This window comes from Ictidomys tridecemlineatus, chromosome 2, assembly GCF_052094955.1.
Source record: "Ictidomys tridecemlineatus isolate mIctTri1 chromosome 2, mIctTri1.hap1, whole genome shotgun sequence".
NCBI lineage: Eukaryota > Metazoa > Chordata > Mammalia > Rodentia > Sciuridae > Ictidomys > Ictidomys tridecemlineatus.
The window spans coordinates 156,149,546-156,173,867 of NC_135478.1; the positions used below are offsets into that span (position 1 = coordinate 156,149,546).

Genomic DNA, 24,322 nt, shown 5'->3' on the forward strand with positions numbered 1-24,322 from the left:
CACTAAATAACAAAGTCTAGATTGAAGGTCACACACCCTGAAGATTCAAATACACAGTAGGTCAAAACTTAAAGGACAGAGAAAGATAAAACATGCACAAATAAAAGAGAAATACAATGGCTATACTAATATCATACAAAATAGAATTGAAGATAAAAATTGCTATTAAAGAACATCACATAATAATAAAGGTGTCAATCAGAATGATAAAATAGTTACAAACATTTGTCAAAGTTCCCAAATATTTTAAACAAAAGTCGATAGAATTTAAGGGAGAAAGAGTAATACCATTAATAGACACTTTAATACTGTGTTTTCAATAATTGGTAAAGAATTAGATGGAAATCATTAAGGATATATGAGATGTTGAAAACGTAAAGCAATTAGAACTAGCATATGTAGAACATTTTCCTTCATAGTAAAGTACATATTATTTTTAAGAGTACATGGAAATTTCTCAGGATAAAACATATGCTAGACAAATCTTACTTTAGAAGTATTGAAATCACAAAAAAAGTATGTCCTTTGATCAAATGAAATTAAATTAGAAGTCAACAGAAGAGAATGTGGAAAATTTATAAGTATTTAAAAATTAAGCAATATATTTCTAAATAAGGTCTGGGTCAACAAGGGATAATAAGAAAGCTATAATTTCAAAAATTTTTTTAGATCAGCACATAAAATGTGTATTTGTGTATGGCATGATGGCTTGAAAAATGAGAAAGTATTTTTAGTTGCAAATGAAAAAACATTGTGTGAAAATTGATGGGATGCAGTTAAAGTGGTACTCCAATGGAAATTTATAGGTTTGAAATGTCTGATCAGAAGGAAGAAAGATCTATCGTATAGTTAGATGGAAGAAATGGGTTCTGGTGTTTAGTTTCACAGTACGGTGACTAGAGATAATGAGTATGTGTTGAATATTTTAAGAAAGGTAGAAGAAGGGATTTTAATAATTTTTAACCACAAAGTAATATTTGAGGAGATACATATGTTTAGCATGGTTTGAGCATTACACAGTATATACATGTTTCTTCAAAACATGAAAACAATGAGAGTTTTCAACAATGAGATTTATGCCTGCAAGGTGGCTGTTATTCTTGACTTTCGTAGAAAAGGTGCTCACATGTTGTCCTGTAGTTCCCTGGGTTCGATTCTCAGCACCACATAAAAATAAATAAATAAAGATACTGTGTCCTACTAAAAAATAAATATACAAAAAAGAAAATTAAAAAAAAAAAGTATGGAGGCTGGGGATGTGGCTCAAGCGGTGGTAGCGCACTCGCCTGGCATGTATGCGGCCCTGGTTTGACCTCAGCGACACATACAAACAAAGATGTTGTGTCTGCCGAAAACTAAAAAATAAATATTAAAAAATTCTCTCTCTCTCTCTCTCTCTCTCTCTCTCTCTCTCTCTCTCTCTCTCTCTCTCTCTCTCAAAAAAAAAAAATGTATGGAACAAGAAGAATGCCTTTTTCTAATTTGAAAATATTTTGAAACAGAGGATGATGAAAAGGATTACAGTTAACAAATTTATTTGCTATTTTTATAACTATAACTGGTAACCTTTGAAGAGACTGAAAACTGGTAGAGTTAAGTTGTTTGAGATTATATGTAGGCTATGATAGACACTCATATAGTGAATCAGATGATTCTTGTTTTGAAATAAGATAACTTGAGAATAAAAAAAATGTCATCAGAAAGGGACAGACAACTTGAACAATTTCTTTTCTGAAACTAGTTTATTTGGAACACTACTTCTGTTTCACAAGTTTAAATTATCTGTTTAAAACTTTTTTCTGAGAAAGAGAAGTTTATCATATGTGATGACATCATTGCACTTTAAACTACTTAAAAATGGGCAGTTTGGATGTAGATAGCCTGTATGATTTATTTATAGGTGCAAAGGATCTAACTGAAAAATGAGCCATGGGTGCAAAGTTTAGACCTATTTTTGAGAACTTGAAACAAATTCTGTTACATCTTAAAACCTATCATTTAAATAAAATCCCACTTATTCTAGGCCCAAGTGATTTTGTTGAAAGTATATGTCACCAAATAAGAGTGAGATAAAAAATGAGCTTGAGTTGGGTTTGAACAGAGACGAGATAAAAGTCAAAGTGAATTTTACATTAGGCTGCATTCAGCTGTAACACAACAAAAAAGAAAAAGATGTCCTAAAGGCTGCAGGCAATTCACAGAGGTATTACTAGAAACAGAAAAAATAAAAATAAACTACTAATTAAGGAAAAGACAGACAATTTATTTTTTTGTTTTGCTAAATATAGTATTTTTGTATATATACATTCTGCTTTTAAGTATATACATTTTTCTGCCTTTCATTAATGTATTTCAAGAATGTAAAATAATGTAGCCTATAGGATTTAAATATCTTAGTGTACATACATTCTGCTTTTGTAGTCTTATGTTTCTGAATTTTAATAATTAAAAATATAATAGTTTACTATGTAAAGTTAAAGCCAGTAATGAGTTTTTTGAAAGCCAAGTAGCTGTGTTGGAAGACACAGTCATAAAGTACTATTACATTTTCTCCTGTAGATTTTAAAATATTAGTTCTATTAATGTTAATTGCTACTATTAACTAGTCCTCTTATTTAAGTAATAATTTATATTATAGAAAAGAATATATGTTAATAGAACATTTTAGGGAAATAGTTATTTTCATACATTTATGTTAAAATAATACAGAGTTTGCATTTCTTCTCCAGTACCTTTTTTGGGAGGAGAAATCCTGATTGGTTATATCTCTAAAAATGTTGATTACAGACCAGCTTGGGTTTACTAACAGACACTTTGAATTTACAAGGGGCATTGTAGTTATCTTTTCATCGCTATGACCAAAATACCTAAAAAGGACAATTTAAGAGGAGGAAAAGCCCATGGTTTCAGAGTTCAGTCCATGCTGGACCCAAGGTGAGGCAGAACATCATGGTGGAAGAGTGTGTGGTGGAGGAGCAGTGCTCTGTGCATAATGGCCAGTAAGGGTGGAGGGAGGGGGGAGGAGGTGGGGGGAGGGAGGGAGGGGCCACAGGGAAGATGCTCCCTTCTAGGGCATGCCCCCTTTGATCCACCTGCTCCAACTACATGCCCCCTGTGACCCACCTGCTCCTCCTACCTATAATTAACACCCAGTTAGCCCATTCAAACTAGGATGGACTGATTAGGTTATAGCTTTTGTGGTCTAATCATTTCACCTCTGACTATTTCTGCATTAACATAGGAACTTTTGGAGGACACCTCATATACAAACTACAACAGCATTAGAAGTTTTATAGCCCCTTTCCTACACATTTATACCCTGCTATTACTTTTCTCCTTTTTTGATTTATCTATTGTGTTCCTTAGATACTTTATTGGCTAGAATTAGAGAAATTATTTAAGCAACATGTTTTTGTTAGTTTCTCCAAAAGTTACCATTTTTGGCACTCATTCCTCTTTACATTCTATAGAACTAAAAATTCAGATGTTGAAATACCAAAGCTTTAGATATATAGCTTTTTCATCATATTTTCTTAATATTTCTGAAACTAATTTATTTGGAACCCTGCTTTTATTTTACAAGTTTAAATTATCTATGTTTAAAAATGTTTTCTGAGAGAGATTTGTCATATTGTGACATCATTATGCTTCAAAATACTTAAACATGGGCAATTTAGACATGTATAGCCTATATGATTTATGGGGGCAAAGGTGGTAGACCTATTTTCATAATAAAGTTAATTTTGAAATTGAAAGTTCAGATTTTGTATTTCTGGGTAGAATTTGTCATATACTTTAAAATGAAAGTTATTGGGGCAAATTAATTTTTCTGATTTATTTTCTTCCCATATTACATTGGAATATTGCTATAGCATTGGTTATAAAAACAAATTTAGGATAATGGTCGTCTCATTTAAAGCCCACTCAAAAAGATTCCCATAGTGTCAAATAAGTTAAATGGCTTATTCTTTTGGCATTCATAATATACATCTAGTACTATTGAATATTAAACTTTTGATTTAACTCCTAATGACAGTTTCCTATGTGCCAGACACTGTGCTGTATGTCTTACATAGATCTCTTTTAATTCTTAAACTATAATCTTAAATAACCTTTTGAAATATTATCTCCATTTTATAGATGGAGTAGTCTAGTAAGAGATAATTTGCTCAATAAAAATGAATATTTAAACCCATGCTTATCTACGAGTCTCCTACTTTGTTCATTGAAGGGAAGGCTCTAACTGTATTTCAGATTCTTAAACATCAGAAGTATCATTTACAAACCAGTGATTTGTATTTGCCAATTACTTTCAATAATATATTGGAATTATGAATTCTATTATGAATTCTATTATTAACTTGTATTTAGGAACTCAAAATATCATTATTCTTCTTTTTCTGTTTGTTAGGCATCTCCAAGAGTTAGTGTGGATGACTATTTAGTAGCAAAATTGGCAGACACTTTGAATCATGAAGATCCAACCCCTGAAATCTTTGATGACATTCAAAGAAAGGTATTGTATATTTTATCTTTCTTGAAAAAACTTCCAGGTTAATGTAATTATTTTTTTAAAAAGTTAATGAAATATAACTAAAAAGATAAGTTATAACAACAGTATCTCGCAATTCCAAAAATATAGGCCAAAATTTTGTGTTTATGTCTTTAATTCATCAACACGAAAAATTCTGTGTTGGGGTTGCTTCATTTGAATCTGACTGAAGAGGCAGACTTCCTAGTTTTATAAATTGATGAATTGATGTATAAATAACAAGACTTTTTCATATTAATTTGAGCCTTGAACCTTTATATTTACTCTACTTTTTTCTTAGAAAATTCTGTATCCTAGTACATTATAGATAGCTTACTATCATGTGATTGTGTTGACTAAAGTAGGACCATTTTCATTGTAACTTAGTTCCCAGAGGGACCAGAAATCATTATTTGGGATATAGTCATATTGTTCATGTATTACAACTATGATATATTACTGCAAGACTTTATTGTAGCTTTTGGTGAAATTTTATTTCACTATATATTTGTATTAATTATTGAATATCTTCAATTATTCCAATAAGGTATATGAGTTGATGCTACGAGATGAAAGATTTTATCCTTCCTTCAGACAAAATGCACTTTATGTGCGCATGTTAGCTGAGCTGGACATGTTAAAAGATCCTAGTTTCAGAGGATCAGATGATGGGGATGGAGGTAAGATGGCACTGTATGTATGTGTATGTGTTTATCCCTGTTTATATTCTGACTACCAAAGAATGACTTTAAAATAAAAAGAGATCTTGGGAAAATACACAGGAGAAAAATAGAATAGAGGGAGGGAGGAGGGGAGAGCTTTGGGAGGTACTAGTGAATGAAATTGACCAAATTATGCTATATATATATATATATATATATATATATATATATATATATATATATATATATATGAACATACAATGAATTCCACTTTTATATATAATTATAACACACTAATTAAAAGAAAATAATAAGGGAAAGGGGGAAAAATAATAGAAGGGAGACCAGTAGAACAAAGGAAAGGAACTAAAGAAAGAGAGGTAGGGAGGTATTTGAGAGTGTGATTGATCAAATTACTTTGTATACATGTGCAAATATGTCACAATGAATCCCACTATTATGTATAATTATATACCAATAAAAACTACAAAAGAATGGCCTTTTAAATTAGATTAAAAATGTTTTTAAAGCCCAAATGTAATTATATTTTTAAAGTTCTATAATGAATGACAAAAATTTAGTTGCTATATTGATATTAAAATGTTGAGAATTTATTATCAGACTAAAACTGCAGAAGGCTCAGCTTCTTGAAGAAGAATGTGTTCTTGTGGTTGATCATTTAGATATTTTTATGGTAGTTCCCTTGTGCTAATAAGTTAATCAAGAAATAATATTCATTCTTTATAATGGGAGTATTGGACAGAGTAGGTGAGATAACAATGACTCAGAGTATATCATAAACTATGAAGTGATATAAAAAAAATTGAAGTTTTTTTTTTCTATTGTTATTGAATTGTTTTCCAAATCCTTGAATTGAATTGAATCCCATCTTTTATTGAATCTTAGTTTCTAAGTCTTCATCTGTGGAAGACATTTCAACTGGAAGAAACCACAGTTATTTATTCTAAAGTTTCAATTTTTTCAAATGAGAATACTGAGAACTCTAAGCGTTTTATAGTGTAAAAAACAGAATTTAAGAGTCAGATATTTAGATTTTACTCACACTTTACTACTAATCTCTTGTAATATTGATATTGGTCTTGGAAATCAGAATCCTGTCCTCCTTCCCCTGGTGTTGTTGAAGATTAAACATTTGAGAAACACCTAGGTCTACTAGAAAGCAAATTTTACTTAAGAGACAGAACAGAGATAACAGACTTCTCTAAACAGAATGTAGAACCCAGAGCTGGTGCCCACAGGAGTGGTGGTGTCTTGCTTTTTTGTAGCCCCCATCCTCTCTTACTTTTCTGCAATAGCCCAAAGGCAAGGAAAGAGCAGTCCAGAGAGTAATCCCTTATGTTGGAAAGTGTGATTTCTGCCCCCATCTCCACTGCAGCTGTTAACTATTGATTGAGCAGGGAAGTGGTATACTGAAGTTAGCTGATAGCAGCCCATTTCCTTTATTTATTTATTTATTTTTTTGATGATCAGCTACCTGTCCTTTGCCCCTCTCAGTGGTAGCCAACCATACGTAATTGCTTTTAAGCTTCATTTCTTTTTCTTTTTTTTTTTTTTTTTGAGGGTTTACTTCCCAGATATTTTTAAACTGATTTAAAAAAAAATGACAGTGGAATGCATTACATGTGTACATAATTTTTCCATATCTCTGGTTGTATATAAAGTATTTTGACAGCAATTTATGTCTTCATATATGTACTTTGGGTAATGATGTCTATCATATTCCACCATCCTTGCTAATCCCTTGTCCTCTCCCTCCCACCCCTCTGCCCTATCTAGAATTTATTTATTCCTCCCATGCTTCTCCTCCCTACCCCACTAGGAGTCAACCTCCTTATATCAGAGGAAACTTTCAGCATTTGTTTTTTTGGGATTGGCTAACTTCACTTAGCATTATCTTCTCCAATGCCATCTTTTTACCTGCAAATGCCATGATTTTATTCTCTTTTATTGCTGAAAAATTCCACTGTGTATATATATCACATTTTTAAATCCATTCATCCACTGAAGGGCATCTAGGTTGGCTCCACAGTTTAGCTATTGAGAATTGTGCTGCTATAAACATTGATGTGGCTGAGTCCCTGTAGCATGCTGGTTTTAAATCCTTTGGGTATAGTCTGAGGAGAGGGATAGCTAAGTCAAATGGTTGTACCATTCCCAGATTTCCAAGGAATCTCCATACTGCTTTCCATATTGGCTGCACCCATCTGCAGTCCCAGCAGCAATGTATGAGTGTACCTTTTTCCCCACATCCTTGCCAACACTTATTGTTTGTCTTTATCATAGTTGCCATTCTGACTGGAATGAGATGATATCTTAGAGTAATTTTGATTTGCATTTCTCTAATATCTTCTGTTATAAATCTGGAATAATATTGGCATCATAGTATCTTAGTTCCATGTCATTGGATTTTAATGCAGTTATATATGAAAATGTACTCTTCTGCATATAAAACAAGAGTTTTTATGGTTTTAGTTTTACAAACTAAGTCAGAAATATCATTTTTTTCTCAATAGAAAGTAGTGAGTTGTGCAAGAAAAGTGGAGAGAAAGCCCTTTAGGACATAGGTCTTCAGATTCTTACCATTTTACTTGTGATTCAGAAGTATTGTTTAAGCTCTAAATATGCACGAGTTGACAAACTTTCTGATAAATATTCTACTAAGTAAATGAACAATATAATAAGAAGTAAATGACAAAGATTTGATTCAGCAAATATTTTAAGAGAGTGTATTAATTAAAATTTTGGCCATTTACTTATGAATAGGCTTTATTGACAGTATCACTTGGGGATAGGTATATAATAGATTCACACTTTTAAAAAATAATGCTCGCCTAACATGCATGAGGCATTGGGTTCAATCCTCAGTACCACATAAAAATAAAGATATTGTGTCCACCTAAAACTAAAAAATAAATATTAAAATGTAAAAAAAAAATATCTCTGTTACGGAAGCATTCTAGCATCCCCTCTCTTTCTGCTTCCTACCATTCTGTTCAGAGTACAGAGATTTTTTTATAGAATATAAAGAAATCGATTTTGAGAAAAGTTTATATTTGAGCTTTAATAACTTTTATATTGATCAAGGATCTGATTGAGACCATGGGTTTTTAATTAATGTTCTTGTATAATTAGTATAATATTCTATTTACTCGATTTGATTAATTAGAGAAGATATTCTTTTTTAAGTAAAGTACTTCTGTGGGAACTGGATAGTATAATTAATGTATCTAGTATATTTGTATTTCTTGTCTCGGTTGAAAAGTGTTCTTTTACAGAGTTGGTATGAAATTTGCAATATCAGCTGTATATTTGCAATATCAACTAACCATCTTAAAATTACAATTTTAAAGTTTTATTGTTTACATTAATTTTATCTATCTTAGTATTTGTGGATTAGCTATACAACCCAGAGTGAAAGAAAATATTGAGTCATGATCAACTCATTGTGTTACTTTTTAAAAAAAATATTTATTTTTTAGTTGTAGCTGGATATAACATTTATTTATTTAGTTAGTTAGTTATATATCACTCAGTGAATAACTCCTCACATTTGAATCATGGATTATAGTTTGGAATTATTTCTTTATATATCTTAAAATCCTTCTAGGGCATTGCTATCTAACATTCTGGGTCCTAATTGATGAGTTTTTATACATTTTATACTGAGAAATTATCCCATTTTGGAAACCACTTTGAAATGTATATTATAGGTATAATAGGAAACATTGTTATTAAAAATGGCTTTTGACTTTAGTGTCTTTTTTATTGTTCTTTTAGGCCATTGATATAACTTTCAACTAATAAATCTTCTGATTCAGTTTTCTCTATAAGATTATCAAAAATAGTCATTCTCCACATTTTTGCTTATAGTCTTATGACTTTTGAAATTAAACTTCTCAGCAGTTAATATATATATTTTAGATATTTTGAAATGTTAACTACTTTTTAAAACATTCTGAAATAATTATTTAATACAGTATTACTGTGTGCCTGGCTTAAATTGAGCCCAAATGAATGGGCCAAGTCTTGTGTGTGATAAGAATCCTCTAATGATTTTCTTTGCAAACTTCAACATTTTATTTTGATCAAAACTAAGTAGAGAGCTAATTAACTGAATGGCTTTCTTGGACATGCTCTCTCTTCTTTCTCGTCTTTTCCTCCACTTTTCCACTTGTCCTCTTCCTTCCTTCTTCCTTTTTGTTCATGATTGCTTTCTTTAGTTAAATCAGCCTTAAATTATTTTAAAAGTATAGGTTGGGTACCTCATATCCAAAATAGTTGGAACCAGAAGTTTTGTAGATTTTGAAATATTTTCAAAGGCTTTAAGTTGAGCATATCTAATCCAAAAATTGGAAACACAGGCAGCTCCAAAGACAAAAACTTTTTGAGTGCCATTTTGAATTCACTGTTTCAGATTTGGGGGAATTATGGATTTGGGGCTATGGGATTATGGATAACCTGGGGATATTTTCTCCTTTACTAAAGTAAGACCTCACAGTCTTCAAAAAATATTTAAATTATATTTTTTCATAATGTTGAGTAATAGTTGATTTTTTTGTTCTAATATTTATAGACATTTATTAAATTCTTGGTTAAATATGAACCAAGATTGATTTTAGACTGTATTTCTAGATGATGATATTATTAATTGAGAAAATTGACTATGCCTTATTTCGCTCCTGAATTTTCTCTTTAAATTGATTTGTCTGTGGTGGGGAGATTTAAGAGGTTGGCCCACAAAAGAGGCAGGAGGCATGTAACTTAATAAGGATGATAGTGAACATTTGTTTACTCATTTTAGTTATCACTTTCTTATAAACCAAGGGATCATCCTGGGTGCAATTTCCTGTTTGTATTTTGTGATCAAAGCTCTGAGAAACTAAGAAATATTCCTGGGCTTTTAAAGTTGTTTAAAGTGGAAGGCAATGCTTCTTTGTAGAGGTAGAACAATCTTGCCTTTTGAAGACCCATTTAGAGAACCAATTTACAAGTAATTTCTTAATGGCTAGTAAACACATTAACTTTCAATTCTGTATGAAATATTGTGTACCATAGGTTTATTTATGTTCTCAAAATAGATACCTCAATTGCTATTTCTTTAGATATAAAGTTAAAAGCCCTAAGGAAAAGATTATTTTTTGATATTGTTTAATAATATTTAATTGACTATTCTCTACCATTTATTTTTTAAAAATTTTCTTATTGCTTTTTAATGAAATTCATTGCATTTTATCTTATCTTTTGGACTATTAGCTACATAATAATTTAATAATGTAGACTTCAGGTGTTCTTGAAACAATTCTACTACCTTGTAAATGGATTTGATAGATACATTAAAAATCAGTTTATTTGTTCCTCACACTAATTTTATTCGGAATTTTTTTTGTAGTTTTATTTATTATGTTATTGTCTATACCTGTTTTTATTTGCACACCTGCTATATTTCATACTTTAGAGTTTTTCCCTTTTACTTTGTCTTTATTTTCTTTTTTCCCCTTATAATCACTGAAATCCCTTTATTTATTTATTTATTTATTTATTGCATTAAAATTCTTATTACACATATATACCACAATTCTTCATATCTGTTTGTATATAAAGTAGGTTGACACTCAATTCGTGTCTTCATACATGTACATCATCTCTAGCAATCAGAAATGCAAATCAAAAGTACTCTAAGATATCATCTCACTCCAGTCAGAATGGCAGCTATGATGAAGACAAACAACAATAAAGTGTTGGCAAGGATGTGGGGAAAAAGGTACACTCATACATTGCTGCTGGGACTGCAGATGGGTGCAGCCAATATGGAAAGCAGTATGGAGATTCCTTGGAAATCTGGGAATGGTACAACCATTTGACTTAGCTATCCCTCTCCTCAGACTATACCCAAAGGATTTAAAACCAGCATGCTACAGGGACTCAGCCACATCAATGTTTATAGCAGCACAATTCTCAATAGCTAAACTGTGGAGCCAACCTAGATGCCCTTCAGTGGATGAATGGATTTAAAAATGTGATATATATACACAGTGGAATTTTTCAGCAATAAAAGAGAATAAAATCATGGCATTTGCAGGTAAAAAGATGGCATTGGAGAAGATAATGCTAAGTGAAGTTAGCCAATCCCAAAAAAACAAATGCTGAAAGTTTCCTCTGATATAAGGAGGTTGACTCCTAGTGGGGTAGGGAGCGGGAGCATGGGAGGAATAAATGAATTCTAGATAGGGAAGAGGGGAGGTGGGGAAAGGGAGGAAGGAGGCAGGGGATTAACAAGGTGGAATGTGATCGACATTATTTGTAATATTTTTTAACCCAGTGAGACTGAAGTGACAAAATAGTTCTGATATTTCCTATTGGGCTTTGATTTGCAGGGTTTTTTTTCTCATGCTTACTTTGTTTTGGACAATTATATATGATACTATGAGAATAAGAATAAAAATATTTAATAATTACTGAACAGTACATGAATGCCTTTTCATTTTGGTCAGCTATAAGTGCATCAGGTACATGGTACATATATGTTTTCACCAAAATGCCTGGTTGATTTGGAAATTTGGTATATAAGAAATTAGGTGTTTGGGAAGTATACCACCAACTTTCCTTACTGTTCTCTTCATGTCTTGGCTAAGAAGACTTGCATTCTTGGTGTTTGACCTTTAGAGAAAGCAACCACTCCAAAAGCTTTTTTTTTTTTAATTTTTAATTAATTAATTAATTAATTAATTATTTTATTGGTTGTTCACAACATTACAAAGCTCTTGACATATCATATTTCATACATTAGATTGAAGTGGGTTATGAACTCCCAATTTTTACCCCAAATGCAGATTGCAGAATCACAACGGTTACACATCCACATTTTTACATAATTCCCTATTAGTAATTGTTGTATTCTGCTACCCCAAAAGCTTTTTACTGTGTACTAATTTGAAATTTCCCCATACAGAATCTTTTAATGGGTCTCCTACAGGAAGCATAAATTTGGTAAGTACTATTATGGATACATTTATTATTAAAGTGACTTGAAAATAATGTGAAAGACTGGGTCTTTACATATGTAAATAAGTGATATATTCAAAGTCCCAAATTGTTTTTTAGTATTACTTGAACATTACTATGCTTTTAAAGAAAATATTAAATTTATATGTAAGACATATAAGACATCTGCAAATTAGCATTCTAAGAGTATTTTATGTTTTATTTCAAGGAATGGGATATGGTTATACCTGCATGATTGCAGTTGCATTTTATAAAGGAATTAATTTATTATTTTCCATTGTAATATTTATGCTTTGAGATCATTTTTTTCTTCTCATGTTTAGAAAAGAAATATTAAACTATTGAGGATAATGATAAATTTCTAGATATTTCTCAAAATCTGCACCAAAGCAAATTAAAATACATGTAAAAATGTTTATTTACAGAGTTTTATAGCAAGCGTATCTTATGGTTCAAAGATTACATGTTTTTAGCGTGTATACTGCCGATGGAATTTCATATCTTCAGGGTGAAGTATGAAGAAATGGACATTTCATTATTCTAATATATCCAGCATTGCTATTAAATAACTTCCCAAAATGCTATTAGAAAGAAATATTTATGTTTTATGAGATATTCAATCCGTAGTTTGGTGGATAGAGGAGAGTTGGAGAAGGGGTGAGGGAGAAGTAAAGGATTATTTATTTTGTTTTTTCTTCCACTTGCATTATTTTTCTTTTGAATCTTTTGTAGTAGCTAACTGGTTTAGAGGTCTGTTGTCTTGTCAATAATCTATTGCATAAGTATTCTATTACTGTACAAAGTATAACCTTTAGCAAAGCACTGAAATCATCCATAGTAATATGTCAGATGTCTGCATAAGTTTTTTATCTAATAACTTTTAAGAAGTTATCTTACATCAATCGGCGTCATTACTGTTTACTTTTTAGTCCAAAGTGTACAAGAGAAAAAGAATTGCTCCTAGAGCATGAGGGAAATGTTAGCACTAATGTTCATTTTACAGAGAAAATTTCCAAAGGAGAGTAAGTGTTTCTTTGGTTTGAAATTTTTAGTGTTCACGTTTGTAGTGTTTTTTTTTTATTATTGATTTTTAAATAAATAAATAACAGCAGAAAGCATTATAATTCTTATTACACACATACAGCACAATTTTTCATATCTCTGTATATAAAGTATATTGACACCAATTCGTGTCTTCTTTATAACATTTGTACAAGTGTTTAAATACTACCAAAATTTATTTTTACTTTTTTCTTACTTGGAATAAATACCTTTTCAAATAAAAGAGATTTCTTTTGTTACAGTCTAAATATAAAAAATATAATAAAATGGAAATTAATATTAAAAAATGGAAAGGAAAAGGTAACATTTGAGGACAGTGACTTGTAGTATTTTGTTCTCATAAATCTATTTAAGTCAGTCTTTTAAAAAAGTAGTTGAAGTCTTTCACATTGTTTTTAAAACATCAAATTTTTGTGAATAGCTGCATTTTAAAAGCAGTTTGATTATAAACAAAATTATGATAGTTTATTTCAATATACTAGTCAAAGAAGATATTTAATGTATTTGATGTTTACTCATTTATCAATTGAGATTGGCAGGTAAATTTTTTCTATCATTTTTAGCAGTGCCCTTGAAATTGCTTGCTAAACCATCAGGGAAAATTTGTGTTTTTAGTTAGGCACATTTCAGACACCTGCACTCCTAGCTACTTGGGAGGTTGAGGCTGGAGGATCACTTTAGCACAGAAATTTGAGGCCAGTCTGAGAAATGTGGCCAGACCCTATCTCAAGAATAGGCTGAGGAGGTGGGAGAGGTGGGATTTGTATTTTCATTTTTTGCCTTACTATTATGTTAAAATACATACCACTTTTTCTTTCAAGAAATTTAAGAATCTTAAGGATTAATTTGTAAGTTGTGTTTTATTTCAGCACAAGATTAATGTACTTATTTCAAAATAACTGTTGTATCCATCAGTACTTAACGTTTCGAAATCAGATGTAGTCCTGTAGTTAATATACATTTTACTGATTGTCATTTTATAGTCTGCTTGTTATTTACATGGGCAATATAATTAATAACTAATGTTTAAGAGACTTTTATAGTGATAAGTACATTTAGATTTTAAAATGTAGCCTACAAGGGAAGATTAATAAAGATTGTGCTATTTCTATTTACATATTTTACTATGTTTCATGTGAAAGCTTAAAAATTTAAGTATGTTCTATTTCTTTTCAAATAGTTGAAAATATTTTATTCACATTTTTAATTTATTTTTTAGTTGTAGTTGGATACAATACCTTTATTTTATTTACTTATTTTTATGTGGTTGAACACAGGGCCTTGCCATGTGCTAGGCAAGTGCTCTTCCACTGAGCTAGTCCTTTTATTCACATTTTATCCTGACAAATATGTAGAGCAAGTATGAGCATCATTTTACCATTGGAAAAACTGAAATATAAGAAGGAGTAGTTAATAAGGTGAAGGTCTCTTAAGGTACCATATTTTACTGCATAATCATTGCCATTGCATAAATTCATATTCACAGATATTCTGTAAATCCTAATCTTATACCGCACTGTAGTAATGATTTTTAGTAATAAATGATTTTTAAGTAATACTAGCACAATTTTTAAAAAAAGGTTCACATAATGACCATACCACATTTTTTTTGCAAAAAAAAAAAAAAATTGCATAAAACCTGCAATGATTAGGTGGTGAGATACAATATCAGTACCAGAACCTTTTGGTGGTGTATATGTCTGTGTACTTTGTGGCAATTTGTTTTTGATTTTTTTAAATTTAGACTCAAAGGCCACAGTTACAAAATACTCATTTGGATCAATCAATAATATTTGTGGAATTCTTTTTGAAAAATATAATTTTAATTCAATTACACTTTTCAAAAATAATTCAACCAACAAAAACCTTAGTCTGTGGATTCACTTCATTTAATAAGTAATCTTAATAATAATAGGTAACATTTGCTGTGTTAGGCACGTTTTAAAGTATTTTACGTATTTTAATTAATTCTTATAGATAACCTGTGTTATAAATATTATTATACCTAAGAAATCTAAATTTACTGATAAAATTACTTCTGAATTAAGTATTAAAAGAATACAAAGGTGGCTGTAATATATTTTAAATTTAAATGGTAAAGTGTATCTACTTATTTTAATTTTTATTTTCTTGCCATATGTTGAATACAGTTGAAAAGTAGCAATTTACAGTTTATGGACAAGCAGTGAAGAAGAAACTATCTGATATTCCATGTTTTCTTAATCTTGGCTTTTCTCTTTCTTAGTGTATTAAAATGGGTGTACTTATTTTATAGGGGTGTGGTAATACAAATAATATAGGTTTGCCTGTAAAAATATGAATATGTATATTTTATGTAGAATTCTGTAATAGTTTAAAACTAAAATTTAGTTTCCTGGGTTTTTTTTCCAGTCTTTAGATGACCTTTCAAGTGTATCTTCTGATGACTCAGTACAACTTCATGCTTACATTTCAGACACTGGTAAGAGACTTTGTAGAATAATTATTACTTTAAAACTTTATTATATCCCTCAAGTTATTCACTTTTACAAATTATATTTTTGTTTTGTCATATTTTTAAGTCCACCCCATACCCTCTCAGCATGTTCTTCATTAAATTCTGTGGTTTCTGCTTGGTTATTTTCCTTTTTCTAAGGTGTCATTATTATCATTTGAAAATGTTTATATTCCAAGTACTTTTCATTTCTAAGAAACTCTGAAACCGGTGTTTTCCTCTTGGTACTTGAGTTTGACTGACAATTGTTTGTATAATTCTTTTTTGAGGAAATCTCAGTTCAGTAGTTTTTCATGCATGCAGAATCAGAGTAGAGAATGGGACTAAATGAAGTCTCTAGATATATGAGTTTGTAGATGTTGAAGAAATGCCTGAATGGAGTGAGAAACTTCTAGGACTTTGTAATCAGCCATCATATATGCAGAATGGTTAATGTACCCAGAAAAAAAAAATCAATATCCATCATTACCATTAATTTATTAAATAATGCTAATGAGTACAAGATGATGCTATTTTTCTTATCTGGCCTCTTCATAGAATATAGGAATGTGTTTGACCCTTAAATACTGAATGTAAACATACTGAGCTATATCCTTCAGTTCTGTTTCATGCCTACATTTTAGATACTGAAAAGAAATTTTGTAGTTCAGTTTAGAAGACATTAATTTTCATTTTTTTAATATTTATTTTTTAGTTGTAGTTGGACACAGTACCCTTATTTTATTCATTTATTTTTATGTGGTGCTGAGGATTGAACCTAGGGTCTAGCACATGTGAGGTGAGCACTCTACCTCTGAGCCACAACCCCATCCCCTTAATTTGCATTTTTAAAGACAATTATTTTCTTTTGTGTTTTACTGGAGATAGACTCTCTACTGCTTTCTCTTATCTGGCACATTTCTGGGGTAAACTATCTATAATTGCTGACTTAATTGTTCCTTTATATTTACATATTGTTGGTGCATAGATTACTCTGCTCTTAGAGGTCATTGATAACTTTATTGTCAATAAAAGCAGAGGTCTTCTTTCCTTTCTAGCTTTTGATATTGTTGTTCCTCTTTTTTCTTCAATGAATTTTTAATTTCTTTTGAACATCTCTATACTCTCTGTTTGCTTTTTTTCTAATCATGAGTCTTCCTGAAGGTACAAATTTTTATTATTTATATTTTTATTTCTTAGAAACCTTAAACTTTTATGTCTAGAGGAAGACACTTATGTCCATGCTCCTAATGGTAATATTTCTCTTTTCTGAGAGTTTTGGTTTTCTAACTGCTTTGTCCAGTTGTTCATTTACTCAATAAGTATTTATTAACTTCCTAAAATGGATGGAAACATTAATACTAGACATTTTTAGTGAATTGTTATTTCTATTAGACAAACTTATATGTAGATGCTGATAAAGCAGCATAGTTAAGAGCCCAACTTTTTGACTGAATTGCTTGGGTTCAAACCTTAGCTCTGCTGCTTAATAGTTGGAAGAATGCCCTTAACTTTTCTGTACTGCAATTTTTTCATCTGTGAAATAAAATAATAATACTTTTTAAAGAATACATTTTTAAAGACATTGTTTACCTTACCTCATAGTATTATTATGGGTTAATTGATTATACTTACATGGTAGACATGACATGTAAATGTTCAAGAAATATTTATTTTTCCATTTGAAAACCAGAATCATTTGACTTTTTAAAATTTTTAATTTTTATTCTTTTTAGTTATACATGACAGTAGACTGTAATTTGACTTATTTATATAAACATGGAGTACATCTTAATCTAATTAGGAGTTGTACATCATGTAGATATAGTTGTACATCATGTAGAGATGGTTGTACATCATGTAGAGATTCACTGTGGTGTATTTATATATGTACATAGGAAAGTTACGTTGGAATCATTCCGCTGTCTTTACTATTCCTGTTCCCCCTCCCTTCTTTTCATTCCCCTTGGTCTAATCTATGGAACTTCTGTTCTTTCTCCCTACCTTGTTGTTTGTTAGCGTCCACATATCAGAGAGAACATTTGATCTTTGGCTTTGGGGGATTAGCTTATTTCATAATACTCTCCAGATCTATTCATTTTCCAGCAAATATCACAAAGTGATTCTTTTTTATGGCTGAATAGTATTCTATTTTCTTTATCCATTCTTCTGTTGTAGGGCACCTAGGTTGGTTCTATAGCTTAGCTATAATGATTTGAGCTGCTGTAAAGATTGATGTGGCTGTGTCACTGTAATATGCTGTTTTATTAAATCCTTTGGGTACATACTGAGGAATGTAGTAACTGGTCCTGACATGTTTTTAGCCACCATTGCACCAATGCTGTGTTATATAGGGTAGTCCACTGACTCTAATGAAAATGTTACAGTAAAAAATATTGCCTAAATTAACAATGTGGTTAGTGATGAGGTTGATTTATATTCTGGTCTACTTTCTTACCTAATTATGTATTAATAACAAATGGTTTACAGAACATGTGTTATTTGTAGCTATTGGCCTAATAAACAGGAAACCTTCTAGTTAGATTACCGTCTTCTCAAAGTAAATACATGTAGCCAAATTATCTTCTTTAAAATCAAAATTACGTTTCTGTGTTTTGTACTTTTTTTATAACAACTTTATTACTGTTCTTTTGTGCTTGTACCTGGGTGATCTCCCCTGCCTAGCAATTTGTGACAGTCCTTTATAAAGGACTTATATTATTCTCTTCTTCCTTTTATATTTCTTGATGTTCTACTTGATCTTGTTAACTTGTAATTGTTTGTGGCTAGCTGCCTAATTGGCCTCTGCTTTCTTTTCTGTTTTTCTCTTCCAAATCTGTTTTGGACACAGCTATAAAGTCATTCTCTGGTGGGGATGCCAACTCTGTAAAGGTGATTCTCTAACTAAATGAAAGTGGTGTGCTATTTGATCTGCATAGTTAGATCACTATCTGAGAGAAAGTTGATTGTAAGAGGTGAATACAGTTAAAGGCTCTTTGTAGAGCGTGGTGACCAAAATCTTATTTCTAGGGTAGGTTTTTTTTTTTTTTTCCCTTTTTCTTGGGCAGGGTGTTAAACTAGGAATAGTAATATTAGATGAAAACAGAATGAAGAATAGTTTTGAGTAGGAAGTACAAATTTTAGAAAAATATTGATGAAAGCCTAAGAGATATAAGTCCTTCTTACCAATATAACTATCTGGCTTTTATCTTATTAAAATAATTTATCGAGAAGCTATTTAGAACATCTCTTCAATTTCAAAACTTGATCCCTTTTTTTCATGATTGAATCAGTGTAATCCATTTTAAGATTAATTATAGACTCCTAGAAAGTAAAGTAGTCTAAACTGCTGTGGGTGATCCTGCTTCCCACATACAGAAAAGCAGTATACAATATTTTAAAAATAGTTGAAATGGGAAATCTAAAGGTGCTATAATCCATGAGACAAAAAAACAAATTCTGGAAAGTGAAGAGTTATTGAAGCCAAGGAATTTATGGTAACCAAAAGATCACTGTTTTGATGTTGATATCATTTTTATGCCTTCAAGCTTAGAAGAGGCATGATGAGACAAGGCCATAGGAAACTGAAACCATGTCCTTTGCATAAAGCCAAGAATACAAAGGATAGTATGATGGTGAAGAGGAATTAGAAAAATTGAGTTTACCTTCAAGTAGAAAGAGATAGAAATGTCAAGATCATGGTTAGAAATGGTATCTATCACCAACAAGAAATGAAAAGCCCAGTTTATATCCCAACATAGATGTGTCTGGATTTAGCTATCTTTAAGTGATTGTATACTCCAGGATCTCAAGCCAGAGATTTAAGTACAACTGTTTATCCCTTGGTATCTGGAAGGTTTTGTTTCCAGGACCTGTGCAGATTCTGAAATCCACAGATGCTAAAGTCTCTAATATAAAATGGTGTAATATTTGCATAAAACTTAAATACATTCCTCATATATTTAAATCATCTTTTATTACTTATAATACATTATAAATATTATGTAAATACTTGTATTGGTTACAGAAAAATGATACAGAAAAAAATCTGTACTTATTCAGTAAAAAACACATTAAAAAATATCTTCAAGGCATGGTTGGTTGAATTGAGGATGCAGAACTCATGGACACAAAGGAGCTGATGTATTGAAATAGTTTCCAAACCTCTGAAACTACCACTTACAGTGGGGACACTAGTAGATGTTAGTGTTCCATGTTCCAGGGCACTAAGAATGCCCAGAAGAGACAACACCTATTAAAAGTGTATTTATAAAAAGCAATTTAAAGAGATGGGAAGAAATACGAACCACCATCAGGTCAACAGACCCAGCAAATGAGATAAATTTCATCCTAAGGACTTAGAGAAAGCAATCTTTTTTTAAAACACAGAGCCACATCCCCAGCCCTTTTTAAAATTTTCATTTTGAGACAGGGTCTTGCTAAGTTGCTGAGGCTAGCTTTGAATTTATAATCCTCCTGCTACAGCCTCCAGAGTTGCTGGGATTACAGGTGTGTACCATCATGCCTGACGAAGAAGGCAGTCTTAATAGACATTATGTACATTAAAAATATTCATCAAGCCAGGCACACAGTGGTGCATGCCTGTGATTCCAGCTAGTTGGGGGACTGAGGCAGGAGTATTACAAGTTCAAGGCCCACCTGGAATATTTATTGAGAACATGTCTCAAAATTTAAAAAAAGAAAAGAAAGAAAAAGGGTCAGGGTTGTAGCACAGAGGCCGAATGCTCTGGGTCTAATTCCTGGTTAATGCCCCCTACCATGCTCCCTGATATTCATACAGATAAATCCTGAGGCAAGAATAAATTGTATGAAAAAAAGAACCGAATTTAGAAAGAAAAAACATACCGTGATTGAAATCAAGGTCAGATGGATTAAGAAATGACCAGATACAGATGAGGGGAAGACATTCAAGTTTTGGAGACCTAACCTAGATTAAAGTAGAGAACAGAGAATATAAAGTCAAAAAGATAAGTTAAAGAACATGATTCAAAATACGTCTCTCTACCTAAGATTAGTACAAAATGGGAGCTGATTTAGATTTTAAAGACTACATGACTCAATTGGTGTATCAGTAGGAAAATAATGGGTGTTTTTGTGTGTGTGTATGTGTGTTGTTGTTATTGTTAAATCCTCAGAATAAGTACTTGTGAATTGTTGAATATTATCAAAGAGAAAAATAATTGCCAGTAGATAAATCTTACTTATCTTATGGCTTTGACTGTTTACTTGAAAAGATTTCAATTGAAATGCAACCAAATAATGAAGGCTAGTACAAAAGATTTAAGTAAGCTCTTGGATTTAAAATAGATTAAAGATCTTAGAGAATCCAAAATAGACATCTCTGAGGCTGGGAGTGTCATAATAAACTTTTAGCTCATTTTGTATTCTTACCATCATTTGTAATGCCTTACACATGTTAGTATAGAGGACAGGAATCTGTTTTATCCTTTGGTAACATCCTTTTGTCTCAGTCTGTCATTTCAAATTCTTCTTCATTTCATGTTGTCTTTTTTGTTTTTGTTCTTCATCTTCCTCCTTTTTGTGTCTTTTGTTCCTCTTCATTTTGTTTTAAATGATTAGTATATGCTGACTATGACCCATATGCTGTGGCAGGCGTTTGTAATGATCATGGCAAGACATACGCATTATATGCCATCACCGTACACCGGCGCAATCTAAACAGTGAGGAAATGTGGAAAACCTATCGTCGGTATAGTGACTTCCATGACTTCCACATGAGAATTACTGAACAGGTAATGAGGTTTTTAAAGATTTTATACTTTATATTGTTTGTTAATTCAGTTTTGGTTCTAAATTTTTCTAAGGATGTTCAGATATTAATTACAGCTAATGAAAGAAAATAAGGTAAGAATTTTTTGTATTCAGCATAAAGATTAGAATGATTTTGAGCAATTAACTAATAAATTAAATGTTGAGAACTTCACTCATTCTTGCCCATTTTTGTAGACTAGTGAATAAAGTATTAGTTAGTGGAAATAATACCTTAGAAAATTAAAATGAATACATATTTCTGATTTTAATAGTTTATGTGTGTGCAAGCGCTTTGTAAAAGTGTTGATTGAAGTAGGGATAGGATTGCTGTAGCACCTTTAATGCTCTTTCTTTTGGAGGCATAATTCAGAACTTTAATTATTTTATTTACTAATTTTTTTGGTATCCAGGATTCAATGCATGGGTACTTAACCACTAAGCCATGTCTCCAGCCCTTTTTATTTTTTATTTTGAGACAGTGTTACTTAGGGCCTTGCAGTGTTGCTGAGGCTGGTCCTGAACTTGAGATCCTCCTGCCTCAGGCTCCCAAGCACCTGGCAGAACTATAATTCATCCAACAGTGTGATGTTAAATCTTTTGGTCCTTTGTTTAAGTTTTTTTTAACCACAATCTAAAATAAATTTTACATTAACCAAATAGTGTTTCTAATTCTTTCTCAATTTAACTGTCTTGTGCTATTGAAGTAACTATAAGGACTCTTAAAGTAACAAATGTAAAAAAATTATTTCCCTTTTTCTTATTTTGATTAAATATTTTATCTTCTCAACTTAGAAAACTATTGAAAGTCTTTTATTTATTAAGATTTTGAGGTATACAAGTAATATTGTCAATAAAAAATAATAAAGATGATACCTGATAGATGGGGTGACATGGTTTCAGAAAAATTTTTTTTTAATATTTATTTTTTAGGTTTAGTTGAATGCAATACCTTTATTGTATTTATTTATTTTTTTTTTATGTGGTGTTGAGAATCTAACCAAGGGCCTTGCACGTGCTAGGCGAGTTCTCTACCACTGATCCACAACCCCAGCCCTCAGAAAATCTTTGTCGGTTAAGATAGTGGAAAAAAATATGGTTAGTACAATGATAATCTCATTAAAATATTTTGTGGATAGAGTGAGATATATAAATGTTACTTACAAATGATTAAAAACAGAAGGTTGGTATTGAATTCTGAAGCCTATATTAATAGAACTACTTTGAATTATATATTCATAAGGAAATGAATAACTTTTGACATGTCTGTTATTTTGTTTTGTGTTTAGTAGTACTTTTCCTTCATTTTTATCTTTATTTATTTGAAGAGATGAAAGAATTTTCTGTCCTACATTGAAGAAGTAATTGCTTTCTTTTTCAAGTGTTAACCTATTTGATAATTATGAAAGCATTCGGCTCACATCTTTCTTCCTATCCCTACACTGTCACCAAATATGATAATTTTAAAAAACAATCCAAATGGCCAAGAGTAGTTTTATATAGTGTAAATTTATAGGAATTTGGCCTAATGTGAAATTTTTTTTCATTAAAAAATTGTAATTTTCTTTTTACTGAGAAACAACGTTGTTTAATTTTAAATGTTATACACTAAGACTATAAGATTTTGTTTCCATATTGCCAAATATAAGTGAAGAATATACTTCAAAAAACTTTGTTAATAAGACATTTGATGTAGAAATTCCCCTTTTCAGAACAACAGCAATAATTGGATGGAATTTATATAGGTCAGTTTTCCAAATGGCTTCATACAAGTGAAGTGGGCATGTTTTGACTTGGTGTTTCTTATGAGATCACAATAATTGTAACTCCTTAAGTATTTAGATTGCTCACAGGGTTTAAGAAATTAAAAAATTGAGCTTGTGGGTGAAAATTAGGTTTATCCTATTATTAAGCATCTTTAAGATGAGCTGCTTGTCTTTTGGTTTTTCTTCATCTGTAAGTTTTTAAATTCAAATTCTCGATAAAATAGTAGAAGAAAAATGCAGTGACTTGTAATTTATCAGTTAACGGTATTTATATGCTTGAATATTAACATTAATTTAAAAAAAACCAAAATTTCAAGTCTACTGTTAAAATATTCATTGCTGTATTAGCAATCTAAACCTGATATATTTAATTTAGAAAGATAGTCATTGAGTTTAGAATGTCTATGATTTATATATATAATATTTGAGATCTTGGTAAACCTAGACATACTGCTTTATGTGAATTCTTTTTCAGCTTATTTCTAACTTCTTTCTCATGCTTTTTTAAAAATATTCTTATGATATTTTGATGAGTTCATTTAGAGTAAAATCTCCCATTTTTTCTCTTAACGTGTATCATAACAATATTTGAGATAATTGTCATTTATATTTTTGTTCCATTCAGATAATGTAGATGACATTTGTCTTGATAATCTAGATATTCTGTGCTATTATAACATGTATATATTTTTTTAATATTTTAAAGTTTCTGGCATAAATTTTTATTTTAATAGATACTATCTTATTTCCTTGATGTATTCATTTGTTAGGGCTGACATAACAGAATACCACAGCATGGGCTTACTTACACAACAGAAATTTGTGTTTTTATAATTCTGGAAGCCAGGAGTCCAAGATTCAGATTTTGTCAGGTTTGTTTTCTCCTGAGGCCTCTCTCCTTGCTTTGTAGATGGCCATCTTGTTGCTATGTCTTCACATGGTTCTTTTCTCTCTGCAGTCTTTTTATGTATCCAAATTTCCTATTATAGGACACCAGTCAGACTGGTTAATGGCC

The 24,322-nt window shown here is 30.9% G+C and overlaps 1 protein-coding gene across 3 annotated transcripts in view; it reads left to right on the forward strand.

Annotated features, from left to right (window-relative positions):
- Snx13 (sorting nexin 13) overlaps positions 1–24,322 on the forward strand; it is a 142,503-nt gene that overhangs the window by 97,909 nt on the left and 20,272 nt on the right. For 2 of the 3 annotated variants that reach the window (XM_013360139.4, XM_078040024.1), the window contains exons 14-18: positions 4,412–4,516; positions 5,079–5,211; positions 12,164–12,201; positions 15,670–15,739; positions 21,353–21,525. In XM_013360139.4, coding sequence (XP_013215593.2) covers positions 4,412–4,516; positions 5,079–5,211; positions 12,164–12,201; positions 15,670–15,739; positions 21,353–21,525 — 519 coding nt within the window. The remainder of the gene's footprint in view (positions 1–4,411; positions 4,517–5,078; positions 5,212–12,163; positions 12,202–15,669; positions 15,740–21,352; positions 21,526–24,322) is intronic. The other variant, XM_005328782.5, reaches the window with a different exon arrangement.